This window comes from Petromyzon marinus, chromosome 53, assembly GCF_048934315.1.
Source record: "Petromyzon marinus isolate PM22_M1 ecotype Great Lakes invasive population chromosome 53, UKy_Petmar_22M1.pri1.0, whole genome shotgun sequence".
NCBI classification, from domain to species: Eukaryota; Metazoa; Chordata; class Hyperoartia; order Petromyzontiformes; family Petromyzontidae; genus Petromyzon; species Petromyzon marinus.
The window spans coordinates 2821821-2836639 of NC_133719.1; the positions used below are offsets into that span (position 1 = coordinate 2821821).

General features: G+C 52.1%; 1 protein-coding gene and 1 long non-coding RNA gene across 4 annotated transcripts in view; one reads left to right on the plus strand and one right to left on the minus strand.

Moving 5' to 3' along the window:
* Positions 1-1054: 1054 nt before the first annotated feature.
* Positions 1055-14819, minus strand: part of LOC116953937 (phosphatidylinositol 3,4,5-trisphosphate 3-phosphatase TPTE2-like) — a 34476-nt gene continuing 20711 nt past the window's right edge. For all 3 annotated transcript variants that reach the window (XM_076051901.1, XM_076051902.1, XM_032974266.2), the window contains 10 exons: positions 13479-13539; positions 12894-12975; positions 12639-12727; positions 11933-11994; positions 10170-10250; positions 8755-8860; positions 8522-8619; positions 7788-7883; positions 6922-6992; positions 1055-5690 (listed from right to left, as the gene is read on the minus strand). In XM_076051901.1, coding sequence (XP_075908016.1) covers positions 5531-5690; positions 6922-6992; positions 7788-7883; positions 8522-8619; positions 8755-8860; positions 10170-10250; positions 11933-11994; positions 12639-12727; positions 12894-12975; positions 13479-13539 — 906 coding nt within the window. In that variant the 3' untranslated portion in view covers positions 1055-5530. The remainder of the gene's footprint in view (positions 5691-6921; positions 6993-7787; positions 7884-8521; positions 8620-8754; positions 8861-10169; positions 10251-11932; positions 11995-12638; positions 12728-12893; positions 12976-13478; positions 13540-14819) is intronic.
* Positions 5519-13917, plus strand: LOC116953939 (uncharacterized). Its single transcript, XR_004404668.2, has 3 exons — positions 5519-5629; positions 11814-11969; positions 12744-13917. It is a non-coding gene; the product is annotated as an uncharacterized LOC116953939 (long non-coding RNA).

Sequence of the window (14819 nt, forward strand, 5' to 3'; positions counted from 1 at the left end):
GATGTTGACGACGATGAAGTTTTGTGCAAAACCAGTTTACGACTGTGCACAAGGCTAATTGGAGAATCTATTGAAATTGAGAGAAATAAAAAAACTATGCCGATCGTTCTGATAGCTACAGGCTTAGTGCTGCGTGAAAGCGCATTATCAAGTAATACTACGCTGTTTAATTGCATGCCGACAAGGGTTACCGTAAGTCGATGGTGATTAACTGTGAGCGGCCAGTTACAGGTATGGCGATTTTTGCACCAAAAATGTACACACATGATGTACGTACGTAATACACGTACACAATATGCACGCATAATGTATACGTAGTGTAAATATATTATGTACGTTGATTAACTTTGACATCCATTGTAATGTATGACTACACTAGCTGGCGTTGCCCGGGCCAATTTTTTTTTTAAAACTACTCTTAAAAATTTAACAGCAGTGCGTAATGATTACAGCAGTGCATACTGACTGTGGTGGTACCTGCTATCACTACAGGAGTACATGCTGACTCTATAGCAGTATTTATGGACTCTATAGCGCAAAGTACTCACCTGACAAAGTGGTGTGGTGAGGCCTAGTCCCGTGCAGAGCCTCCGGCCTCACCTAGATTGTCCAACCGGCCGAGGTGGCATCTTGGCAGGCTGGGGCTGGGCTGCTACCCCTGACCGCCCCCCCCCCCCCCCCAACCGCGATCTCCCCGGCCGCTCTGCAGTAATATTTAGGGCCTATAGTAGTAGCATCTAGCGACTGTATAGTAGTAATAATTGCACGCATCGGGGTGCGGGGGACATCACACAGTGAAGCATTAACGTCAACGTTTATTGTATTTTTATAGCATTTTTAACTGTGAAAGAAAATGTCCCCCTCACTCCCACTGAAGGCGTGCGACTTGGCATGGGCCGTGCCCCCCACCAAAGGTGCGTGAGTTGGATGGTCATGCACGCGTCATGAATAAATTAATAAATGGAAAGCGCACAAAAATTGCACTAAATCGCTAATTAAACTAATTTAAAGTTGACGGATGTGAAAAAGGAATAACGCTTGCTCACGGCAGCGCTTACGGAGTGGTACCTGGCTATCTTTATTTTACGTAAACCCCACTGTTGGACAGCGAAATCGTTCGCAAGCGCGCGAACACACAAAGCCACACACAAACCCACACACAAACCCACAGACAATTTTTGACTTTTATATATATAGATAGATTAATCCCCTCTGGTCTTCCCACCTGATTGGCTAACGAGTGAAGACATCACATTTACCGCCACCTCTATTTAAGACTGAAACAAGAGGGGGATTCCTCCACAACTCTATGGCTGTGACACTGCTTCTTGTTGTTAATTACCGGCGAAACGTCACGGTGTTCGAATTGGAAATGTCGTAGTGGGTTTAACTCTCCAACACACAAGAGGTTTCGTGCCGAACTAGTAACGAATTAGGCACGTTTTGTTTACGTGACAAACTTGATTTGAAGCCATACTCTTTGCAGGAATTCATACTCTTTGGTTCTTTCGGTAAAGTCACGTAGATAGAAAATAGATCACGACATTTCGATCGCAATACAAGCGACCGTCTTCAGGTGAGAGAAAGCTACTGAAACAAGGTCTTACGTAGGCCTGAGATGGGTGCAGCCTCAGGGTAAGAGGGCGGGGCTAGAGATGGTCTGCCTGAGGCTGTGGAAGTGGCTATTGTATTGTGAGAGATTAGCATGTCAATGCACGAGCTTAGTATGCCGCAGCATCGGTGACTGAGCGAGATCCTACTAACCGCTTGGTTACGAAAACCAACAATGTTATCACTAACTTGACTTCTCTAATCGAAACAACCAAGCTGCTCTCTCTAAAACCTTCTGCTGCTAGACCACCCAGATTTTATGGCCTTCCAAAAATCCATAAAGGTACCCCGCTCCGTCCCAACGTCTCCACCATTGACTCACCCACCTACAAACTGGCACGATTTCTGTCTGAGACCCTGCTTCCATTCACTGGCAAGACCACCTTAGCTGTACTTATCTCAGCTCACTTGGTTTCTCTAATCAAATACATCTCGCTGTCTCCAGATGATTTGCTTGCCAGTTTCAATGTAGTCTCTCTGTTCACCAAGGTACCTGTGCCTGACACCATTGCAATCATTGAAGACTTCGTCCAACAGGGACTGAATTCCGATGTGCCAACTTTGGTGAGGCACTGCCTTACCAACACATACTTCACCTGGAATGGTACATTCTACAAACAAGAGGGTACTCCAATGGGTTATCCCTTATCGCCAGTGGTAGCGAATGTTTTCATAGAGAAATTTGAGACAGATGCCATCCAAACATTCACCCTACGTCCTTCCTTGTGGAAGAGATACAGTGAGGGAAAAAAGTATTTGATCCCCTGCTGATTTTGTACGTTTGCCCACTGACAAAGAAAGGATCAGTCTATAATTGTAATGGTAGGTTTATTTGAACAGTGAGAGACAGAATAACAACAAAAATCCAGAAATACGCATATCAAAAATGTTATACATTGATTTGCATTTTAATGAGGGAAATAAGTATTTGACCCCCTCTCAATCAGAAAGATTTCTGACTCCCAGGTGTCTTTTATACAGGTAACGAGCTGAGATTAGGAGCACACTCTTAAAGGGAGTGTTCCTAATCCCAGCTTGTTACCTGTATAAAAGACACCTGTCCACAGAAGCAATCAATCAGATTCCAAACTCTCCACCATGGCCAAGACCAAAGAGCTCTCCAAGGATGTCAGGGAAAAGATTGTAGACCTACACAAGGCTGGAATGGGCTACAAGACCATTGCCAAGCAGCTTGGTGAGGTGACAACAGTTGGTGCGATTATTCGCAAATGGAAGAAACACAAAAGAACTGTCAATCTCCCTCGGCCTGGGGCTCCATGCAAGATCTCACCTCGTGGAGTTGCAATGACCATGAGAACGGTGAGGAATCAGCCCAGAACTACACGGGAGGATCTTGGCAATGATCTCAAGGCAGCTGGGACCATAGTCGCAAAGAAAACAATTGGTAACACACTACGCCATGAAGGACTGAAATCCTGCAGCGCCCGCAAGGTCCCCCTGCTCAAGAAAGCACATATACATGCCCGTCCGAAGTTTGCCAATGAACATCTGAATGGTTCAGAGGACAACTGGGTGAAAGTGTTGTGGTCAGATGAGACCAAAATGGGGCTCTTTGGCATCAACTCAACTCGCCGTGTTTGGAGGAGGAATGCTGCCTATGACCCCAAGAACACCATCCCCACCGTCAAACATGGAGGTGGAGACATTATGCTTTGGGGGTGTTTTTCTGCTAAGGGGACAGGACAACTTTACCACATCAAAGGGACGATGGACGGGGCCATGTACCTTCAAATCTTGGGTGAGAACCTCCTTCCCTCAGCCAGGGCATTGAAAATGGGTCGTGGATGGGTATTCCAGCATGACAATGACCCAAAACACACGGCCAAGGCAACAAAGGAGTGAATCAAGAAGAAGCACATTAAGGTCCTGGAGTGGCCTAGCCAGTCCCCAGACCTTAATCCCATAGAAAATCTGTGGAGGGAGCTGAAGGTTCAAGTTGCCAAATGTCAGCCTCAAAACCTTAATGACTTGGAGAAGATCTGCGAAGAGGAGTGGGACAAAATCCCTCCTGAGATGTGTGCAAACCTGGTGGCCAACTACAAGAAACGTCTGACCTCTGTGATTGTCAAAAAGGGTTTTGCCACCAAGTACTAAGTCATGTTTTGCAGAGGGGTCAAATACTTATTTCCCTCATTAAAATGCAAATCAATTTATAACATTTTTGACATCCGTTTTTTCTGGATTTTTTTGTTGTTATTCTGTCTCTCACTGTTCAAATAAACCTACCATTAAAATTATAGCCTGATCATATCTTTGTCAGTGGGCAAACGTACAAAATCAGCAGGGGATCAAATACTTTTTTCCCTCACTGTACGTAGATCGTCATCTGGCCACATGGCCAGCCAGCACTAAACCAATTCTTTAACCACATCAATTCCATACACCCAGCCATCAAATTCACCATGGAAGTGGAAAAGGATGGCAAGTTACCATTCCTGGATGTTTTGATCGAGAAGAGACCTGATGGCTCGTTGGGACATTCCGTCTACAGGAAAGCCACCCACACGGATGCCTATCTAAAGCCTGACTCCCACCACCATCCAGCCCAGAAGAATTCCCTCATCAAAACACTACACCATAGGGCCCATTGCATCTCCGACCAGGACCACCTAGCCAGTGAGCTGGAGCACGTACATCAAGCCCTCAGGATGAATGGATATTCTGACCGTACAATCCACAAAGCTGTCTCCCCAGCCATGGGAAGACAACCTTCTGAGGACCCAATCAAACCCATCACCTTGTCATACATAGCAGGGGTTACCAAAAAGATTTCCAAAATCTTTAAAAAAACACAAGATCCAGGTTTCAACACGGTACACAAAATCCGTGATTTGATCCCATCTGTAAAAGATGTGATCCCTGACGAGCAATATCCTGGTGTCTACAAACTAAGCTGTGGCTGCGGCAGCAGTTACATTGGAGAAACGAAACGACAAGGCAGATCTGAAGCACGGTAGGCCCAATACCTCTGCCGTTGCGGATCATTGTTTTAATGCTGTGGGCACACACGAAATTTATTTTTCCAAGACGAAGGTACTCTGCAAACCCACTGGATATCATCACAGATTTGTTCATGAAGTCATCCAGATATATAAACACAGACACAACTTAACCCGAGAAGATGGGTACAAATTGAGCAATCATTGGAAGGACGTTATTAACCAGGTAAAGTCTTAACCTGCTGTGAACTTTCCATCCTTCCTGGGATTTTAGCTGACTCTCTGAGTTGCATTATTAGGTTGGATGTCTTTGAATTGACGGGCTGGATGTCCTTCTCGCTCAGTCACCGATGCTGCGACATACTCGGCAAGTCACCGATGCTGCAGCATACTAAGCTCGTGCATTGACATGCTAATCTCTCACAATACAATAGCCACTTACACAGCCTCAGGCAGACCATCTCTAGCCCCGCCCTCTTACCCTGAGGCTGCACCCATCTCAGGCCTACGTAAGACCCTGTTTCAGTAGCTTTCTCTCTTTCACCTGAAGACGGTCGCTTGTGTTGCGATCGAAACATCGTCATCTATTAATTTTCTATCTACGTGACTTCACCGAAAGAACCAATGAGTACGTGACAAACCTTACCTAATTGGCCACGTCGGGTGGAGGCAGGTTTAACGACACATTTATATTCACGCGATCTAACCCAACGCACAAAAAAAACCCTCTCTAATTATGAACGGCCGCAAGCGATTGAAAATGTTTTCGTTGGAATTCAAGAATCGACAAGTGCAGAATTTGATCCCCCCTCCCGAGAAAATTCCGATCAACTTGCGTAACTTGACTCGCCGCACACGAGCTGTCCGTACAACAAGAGGGCTGTGTGGCTCGGTGTGTGGGGGGGGAGGGGGGGGTGGTGGGCGGGGTGGCGGGGAGACGTCCCGCACGGAGATGGAATTCACACGGCCTCGTGAGCGTCGATCTGTGCAGGCCCCTGCATGTCCGCGCCGGGCTCGTTTGGTGCCGAGAAGATGACCTCCACGGAGAAGGCCTCCAGGTAGGTGGCCCACGTGGCCTGCTTGTGAGGGTTGTCCAGCTCGAACCGTGGTAACAACAGCCTGGACACACACAACAACAACACAACAACAACAACCAGCATGAACGCACGCATGACACGACAACACAATAGCATGAACACACAAACAACACAGCAACACAACAACCAGCCTGAACATACACATATCACAACAATAGCCTGAACACACAACATAACACAACAGCAATAGCTGAATACACACACAACAACAACCAGCGTGAACACACAAACAACACAACAATAATAGACTGAACACACATTAACAACAACAGCCACCATTTGCCACGAAGTGGTGGTGATATAACCTCGACACTTGTGCTCGGCTAGGTGCGCTTTGAGCTTAACACATGACGTGTGGAAGGCTCGCTGTTGGCATGAGGATCACGGGTCAGACCCAGATGCCATGGGTTGACTGCTGTGCCAGGCTCGGTGCAGGAGGAGGTAACGGGACAGACCCATGTGCCATGCGTTGACTGACTAAGACAACTGGCAGATGCTCCATGCTGTACCCCCCTACTGTGCCAACTTGCTGCATTTTATCCGCCCGACGCTCTACTCATTGTTGTGAGCGTCGCTCCTCTGCCCTCTGCTGCCCAGTGAAGTCCTTCATTCGCCTCTTCTGAGACAAACAAACCCCCACCTCGTCAATGGCGTCAGATCCTAAACACTGTTGTGGTGGTTTTGCATTGAGCAACGCCATTGGGTGGGGAAAGGGTGCAAGGCCGATGCTAATCAGCTGTTTACTCGTGTGTGGGAGTGGGTTGAGTGAGTGGGTGGGTTGATGGGTGAGCGGGTGAGTGAGTGAACGTGTGAGTGAATGGGCGACGTATGTATGTACATACATACGGAGGTGCAAGTACGCGTGTGCATGTGTGCATACTTGCATGTACACGGTGGGTATATGCATTCGTGTGTGTGTACACGTGTGTATGTGTGTGTGGGAAGCGGTATGTAATAGCGGTTAGCGCGCTGCTCACGGCCAACACCGGTGACGATTATCTGAACCGGTCAACGGCATCCTCGTGGTCGACCCAGCCTCAAATGAGTACCTGGTGCGGTGTGTAAACATCGCCACCGGGGAGACAAAGGCGGCCAGGCGTGGTGCCGGCCACCCACCCAACCCCTCGTGTGGCAGCGCCGGCCTTCATAGGCGCTCGCTAACAGCACTTGCCCCAACAGTCTGTTAAGGCTACACGGGGGGGGGGGGGGCATTTGCCGTTGTGTGTGTCTGAGCGTGTGCACAGAGTGCGTACCGATAGTTCTCGATGAACGTCGTGTTGAACCAGAAGAAGAACGGGCAGTCATCATAGCCCTTAGCCAGGCCCTGCGTGCCGCAAAAAGAGAAAGACAAACATTCCTCCCCACACCCCTGTAAGACTGTTAGCCAGGCGCTGAGCCGGCGCCACCAACTACTCTGCAGATCTCTACATAGTAAGATGTTTCAACAAATTTGGCGAGCGTTTATCCATGCGGGAGGAGACTGAAGCTGTCCAGAGGAACCCCACGCATGCGAGGGGGCAACGCTCTATCCCGTACAGAAGGGACGGATGTCGGCCCGTACTTTGCTGTGCTGTACTGCTTTCTCGGAACGTCTCCTAGCCACCGTGGCGCCCACAGTGGCGAGATGTTATCTCCCGAGCCTGGTGTGCAGGAGGTCGTGGGTTTGATCCCGATCCTGACGCCTGCTGTATATTTGGAGATTCCATGTTCTCCCCATGAGTGTGTGGATTTTTCTCCGGGTCCTTCGGTTTTTCCGCTCCACATTTAGAAACAACATCGTGCCTTTCGACTATTTGGCTGCTGCTATAAATTTCCACACGGTGATGATAAGCCGCTAAATTGAGCTATCATTTGTGGTGGCCAGGTGGCTCCTGAAAAAGAGCTACGTAGCTCAGAGGGGCCTCACCTGGTAAAATAAAACAGTTTAAAAATAGTTCCGTATGAAGTTTTAGTTTTCTGATGGGGAGCCAGCCAGGGTAGGGGAGTCTCACGACGCTGCCGTCTGCGCGGTGATCCACCGTCGCTCGCCGCTGCTTCCGCAGCCCTGGGTTACGGCAGCGGCGTAGCCACCGGTGACGACGCAGGGAAGGGGAGGGGGGGTGGTCATCGTGACTCTCACCGCGGACGAGTGGAATTTAACTTTGACGTCGCCGCTCACGAGCAGCGGCGGGGCGAGTCCGATCCGCACCGCGTCCCTCGCCGCATCGTGGAACAGCTGAGACGCAACGCACGCAAAGGCACAGACAGTCTCCAACCGGACCGGCGGGGGGCGAATGCTGCTCGCGGACGCAGCTCTGCGACATCCACTTCTGTGGGCAGTTCTCAGACGCCGCAGGCAGCGCCGGCCCTGCGGGAGTTTGTCCGCGGTCGCACGCGATCTCACGACATCTCACGACGTGTGATCGCACGAGAGCACACGAGATCACAAGCGATTGGACGAGATCACAAGCGATTGGACGAGATCGCACGCGATCACAGGTAATCGCAAGGGATCCAACGTGGTTACAAGCTGTCGCGTGCGGCCACGAGCAATTGCACACAGTCACAAAGCGGGTTTCGGCACGATTGGGCAGGGGAGATGGGGGGGCAAATGTGAGGCTCAAAACTAATGTGTCCCCCCCCCCCAGTCACCCCGAACTCTGGCCCTCCATTTACTCTGATCCCCCAGATCCCTCTGGTCCCCCCCGATCCCCCCTGTCTCTCCATCTACCCGATCAGCCTGATCCCCCCGCATTCCCCCAATCACCACGGTCACTCCAGCCACCCCGGTAACCCCCAGCCACCCTGGTACCCCCCGGTAACCCCCGGTACCCCCCGGTAACCCCCGGTAACCCCCGGTGCCTCGGGCGTCACCTTGCAGTGCATCATCTTTCCGCAGTCTGCGAGCAGCACCGTCTTCTTGTCCACGATGACCTCCACGCTGAGGTCGCTGCCGTTGCCCCGACCGACCCCTGTGTGCGTGGGTGGTGTGGGGGGGGGGCGCACGAGGGGGCAGTGGCACGGGTCACGGACACACACTCCTCCCACGTGTGTCCGGCCGCAGCGCCTTGTCAGTCCACCATTCGTCTCGTGGCCGCGCACCCCACCTTGTATGGCCTGGATGACGAAGGCCTTGATGAGGAGTCTCTTCGCGGGGGGCAGCTGCCGGTTGTGCTCCCTCTTGACGGCCTCGTAGTATCCCACGTAGCGGCTCTGAGCGAGAGGCGCGCCCCAGTGAGCGGCGAGGCCGTGACCGCGCCGGCGCCGGCGTTCCAGCGCGCACGGACGGACAGAACAGCTTTGAAGGCCGCCGGTGACGCGTTCAGGTTTGCGTCAGGGAGAACGGATGAAAGCCACGAGTCGCAGACGTACGATCTCTGACGCTGATAGCCGACGACTTTCAGCCCGGTGGGAGACGACCAACCCAGTAGGAAAACTAGGAGAGTAACAGGGTTCTGTCTTGATGGTTAAGGCCTCACCTAGTGGTAAATTTCCCGCCAACCACTGCCCTGACCACCGCTCTATGACGAGGAGTGGTGCTGGCGTCAGTTGATTGATTGTCCTCCCTGGTGCCGGCAGCTCAGTGCCGCACGTGGCCCGCGTGTGATCACGTGCAATCTTTGACGATCACGTGTGATCTTTGACGATCACGTGTGATCTTTTACGATCACGTGTGATCATGTGATCACGCGTGTTCGCACACCATGGCTTTGTGACTCTGTGCGATCGCCTGTGGCAGCACGCGACAGCTTGTAACCACGTTGGATCCCTTGTGATTGCCTGTGATCGCGTGCGATCTCGTCCAATCGCTTGTGATCTCGTGCGCGATCTCGTGCGCGATCTCGTGCGATCACACGAGAGATCGCGTACGACTGCGTGCGACCGCGTGTGGAGAAGCCCTGGAGACATGCGCGTCCATCATGCCAGCTGCCGCGCCTCACGCCGGGGCGGTAATTATCGCGCCTCGCACCGCCTGATCGCCGGCTCCGGCAACCCCCACCAGCAGGAGAGCACGCGCGTGCGCGTGGGCCGAGACGGAATGTCCAATTACGTAGTGTAAAGTGCAACGTAGTTAATCAGGGCTGAGGACGACATTCCCAATCACGTGGTCTAAAGTGTACCACGCATTAAATCAGCGCAGCACCGTGCAAAGGAAGCCACGATACGTTGCAGCCACCGGACACAACTACCGCCACCTCCTCCGAGCGGCCATTCAGGCGGTCGGGCAAGGTGCTGTTAGCGAGCACCTATTAAGTCGGCACGGCACACGAGAGGGGTGGTGTGCTCGGAACCGTGGCCAAATACTCGACACTCGCCAGACGCACTCACCAGACACTCACCACAAGGCACTCACCACTCGCCACAAGACGCTCACCGGACATTCACCACTCACCACAAGACACTCACCGGACATTCACCACTCGCCAGACGCACTCACCAGACATTCACCACTCACCACCCCACATACACGGACACGCACGCGCTGTGGGTTTTGTGCCGTGTAGTCTATGTTCGTGTAAACCTGGGACGGAGTCTCCACGCCCTGGAACTTGACGCTCTTCGTTCTGTCAGTGCGGCGCTCGCCAAAGTAATCCAGACTCGCCTGCGTGCGCCGCGCAGACACACAACACACACACACAACACCCAAACACAGACAATATACACACACAACACCCAAACACACAACACCTAAAACACACAACACCCAAACACACAACACCCAAACACAGACAATATACACACACACACAACACCCAAACACACAACACCTAAAACACACAACACCCAAACACACAACACCCAAACACACACACAATACCCAAACACACACACAACACCCAAACACACAACACCCAAACACACAACACCCAAACACACACACAATACCCAAACGCACACACAACACCTAAACACACAACACCCAAACACACAACACCCAAACACACACACAATACCCAAACACACACACAACACCCAAACACACAACACTGAAATCACACACAACACACACATACAACACCCAAACACACACACAATGTACACACACACAATACAACAACCGCCATTCGCCACGGCGCTTGTGCCAGGCTATGTGCACGTTGAGGCCACGTGAAGTGTCAAACGCCCGCTGGCAGGAGGTCACGGGACAGACCCAGGTGCCATGGGTCGACGGCAGGAGGTCACGGGACAGACCCAGGTGCCATGGGTCGACTGACTGAGATGACTGGCCAATGCACCACCTGTGACCTCTACTGTGTCAACTACATAATACCCAAACACACACAATGCACGATACACACAACGCACACACACACACAATAAAGAGAAAGATCCCACGTATAGCTGTAACTGACTGTTGGGGCAAGTGCTGTTAGCGAGCACCTATGAAGGCTGGCACGGCACACGAGGGGGTGGGTGGCCAGCACCACGCCCGGCCGCATTTGTCTCCTGAGTGGCGATGTTTACTACACACACAAAGCACACACACAATGCACTATACATGCACAGCGCACACACACCCATATACACACAATGCACTACATACACACAATGCACTATACACACACAGCGGTCGCACACCCAAATGCACACACACACAATGTACTGTACACATACACAATGCACTATATATACACACACACACAATGCACTATACACGCACAGCGCACACACACCCATATACACATACACACACAATGCACTATACACACACAATACACTACACACGCACAGCACACACACACCCATATACACACACACACAATGCAGAGCCAGTCAACAGGCTGTGGAAAATACGGGCACGACGCTGGGAAGCCTGCAGCTTTTCCAGGTTGTCGCGCAAGCGAGGCTCAAACTGGATTTCCGATTTGCGCTCTTAACGAACACGGGACCTGGGATTTGTTCACCAATGGGGCGCTGGTGGGGGACTCTGCTCAGTGGATAATAGGGTCACGGGGTGTCCATTGGTGCTGCACATGTAGGCGTTGTAATGCACACGCGGTGGCTTTCAATGATCGCAGTTGCTTTATATTGAGTCAAATTAAATAGCATAGTGAATGAAAAATTAAACTGAAATGATGATAAACAGACAAAAAAAAACACAATGCACTATAAACACACATAACGCACACTCTCTCACACTCTCTCACTCTCTCACCCTCTACAGAACAGGAGGAGAACATACAAATGCCACACAGTAAGGCGTCCGAGTCAGGAATCGAACCCAGGAACGTCTCGCCATGGTGCTGTGTGGGAGGGGGTTGTGCGTCTCACGCTCAGGGCTACCTGGGCTCCCTCAAACTCGTCGCTGTCGACCAGCCAGGTGCAAATCATGGTGCCCGTGCGACCTGCGTACACACGCACACACGTGCAAGCGCGCACACGTGCGGACACACGCGGACACACACGTCGACGCACACGCGCACATGCAAACGCGTGCACACGCGCGGACGCACACGCACGCGCGGACACACACGTGGACGCACATATGCAAACGCGTGCACACACGCAAACGCACACGCGGACACACATGCACGCGCGGACACACACAACAAAGATAAGACAAAGATCCCCCGTATAGCCTTAACAGACTGTAGGGGCAAGTGCTGTTAGCGAGCACCTATGATGGCTGTCACGGCGCACGAGGGGGTGGAGTGGTCAGCACCACGCCCGGCCGCCTTTGTCTCCCCAGTGGCGATGCTCACACACAGCACCAGGTACTCATTTGAGGCTGAGTCGACCCAGGGCAAGCCCAGGATCGGTTCAGATAATCGTCACCGCTGTTGGCCGTGAGCGGGAATCGAACTCGGGTAGTCGGGTTCCTAGCGCAGCGTAGCGCTAACCGCGACTACACTACCGCTCCCATCACACGCACACACACACACGCACGCACACACACGCACACGCACACACACGCACACGCACACACACACGCACACGCAACCTCCCACCCGCGAGTGAGCGAGCCCACGTGACGCGCGAGTGCTCGCACCTTTGCCCCCTTTGCAGTGGACGGCGATGATGTTCTTGGGATCTTGGGCCATCCAGTCCCGAACGCTGGCGGTGAACCTCACCATGTCCCTGCACGTGCACGCAGGGAAAGGATCGCCCGTGTAGGCCCACGCAGGCCGCCGGGGCGAGTGCTCGCGAGCGAGTCGCGGCTTAAGAAGGCTCGGCGCGGCGCACCGGTGGAGCGGCGGGGAGACGTGGCGGCGAGGAGTTTGGACCACGCCGCGGGGACACTCACGCAAGCGACGGGACGTTGTGGTCGTCGATGAAGATGCGGTCCACGCGGTAGTGGAAGTATTTGGCGTCGTAGCCCTTCTCACCTGTGGGCGTTGGCAATGCTCGTTACCACCACCATCACCACCACCACCACCGCCGCTACCACGATAACCACCTAGCCATCAGCCAAAACCTCAACAGTGCACATCACGATTCGACACAAACGAGTGCCCATCCCCATTCTGCTGTCACCATCCTAGACGCTCACCCAGATCTGGAGGAATGCTGCTGCTGCTGCCGAACAGAATGGAACAAACCGCAGACGTACAGCTAAAACAGCTCGTTCGAGACCCAAACATCATCACACATTCTCTGACGTCCCTCCTCCCTCCTCCTCCTCCTCCTCCCCAAAGACAATCAATGTGGCCATCAGCCACATTAGAACATCAATGGGCCAATGCGCACATCATTGCGACGTATCATTGCGGTCGCATCACGCAGGCGATGAACTCGCTGTGTTGATCCGCGGGGGGGGGGGGAGGGGTTAGGTGTGGGTTGATGATGCTCTGTGTGTGGCTGTGTTCCCGGAAGCAGCCGAGTGACTTACTGCATAGGTTGTAGACTTTGTAGTGGTCCATGTGTTTTGAATTCAAGAACCGCTGCACTTCCTACGATGACACACACACGTGAGAGAGAAACGCACGCGCGTGGCGTAACAGCATCGCAACCATCCACCATGGCCACCGATTGTGATCGGCACCGATTTTACAACAACAACAACCCCCACCTCCCCATCTCAAATTGGACAGGAGCTGTCCCCCCCTCCCTAACCACCCCCCCCCCCTCCCTAACCACCCCCCCCCCTTTCTCTCTCTCAACTCTGCTGCCGGGGGAGCTCTTTGTCCCTTTGTGTTTTCAAAGAACCCACGGCCCAATTGTCGACTCCTTGGGTCACCCACGGTCCGTCCCCTCACGGCCGCCCCAGCTGTTAGGGCCACTCATTGGTTGCTTTAAAAAAATAAAGTCGCACACCTGTCAACCCCTTACCAGTGCCTTACCTCATTACAGACCAATTTAGACCGTATTGGTCACCCCGCACCCCTTATAAATCTCAACGTTCATCCTACAAAGTCCCATCACAAGGGAGAAACACAAACAAATAGACCAAAAAATTCTAATTTTGCCCGTACTGAAACGGCTGTGCGCCGTATGGCCCTGAAAACGCAATTTCCCTGTACAAGATTACGGGTAAACCATATGGGTTGACAGGCATGAAAGTCGCGAAACCGATCAGATGCCTGCCAGCCCAGCAACGAACATGACTCTCTGTTGTAACGCAATAATAATGATAAATGCATCTTTTTTTTCTTCTAATTAACGGCAAATGTCGGGCACATTTCGTCACGCTCAGGCTCACGCTGCAACAGCACCATGCCCCCCCCCCAACCCTTCCCCGCAACGTCCAAAGCCGCAAACTAATAACGCGCAAAGAAGCCACACACACGCGCAGAAACCCCCAACGGTTAAAGCGTCCCGCGAGCTCCCCACCCACCCACAGGGAGAGAGCGAGAGAGACAGAAGCATAATCGGAATCTTTATTTATACTGGAGAAATCCGATGAGATTCAAAGCTCTTTTTCACAGCTGTCCAGGCGGGGCGGCTAAGAACGTTACAACAACAAACAATAAAAAAAATATGGTAGCGGTGCAAAGTACAGGGTAAACAAAAATTGCCCAAACACATACAAATAAAAAAACTAAACCATTCCCATCCTATCAGGCAAGCAACTTATTTTTTCAGAAGCGTCCTGGCCACAAATGACAGCTCAACAAAGTGGCCCCATCATTTGGACTTTAACAGCACCAAAATAATCTCAAAAGCGTGTTTCTAAATGTGGAGGGAAAAAAACGGAGGACCCGGTGGAAAAAAAATCCACGCGAGATGGGCA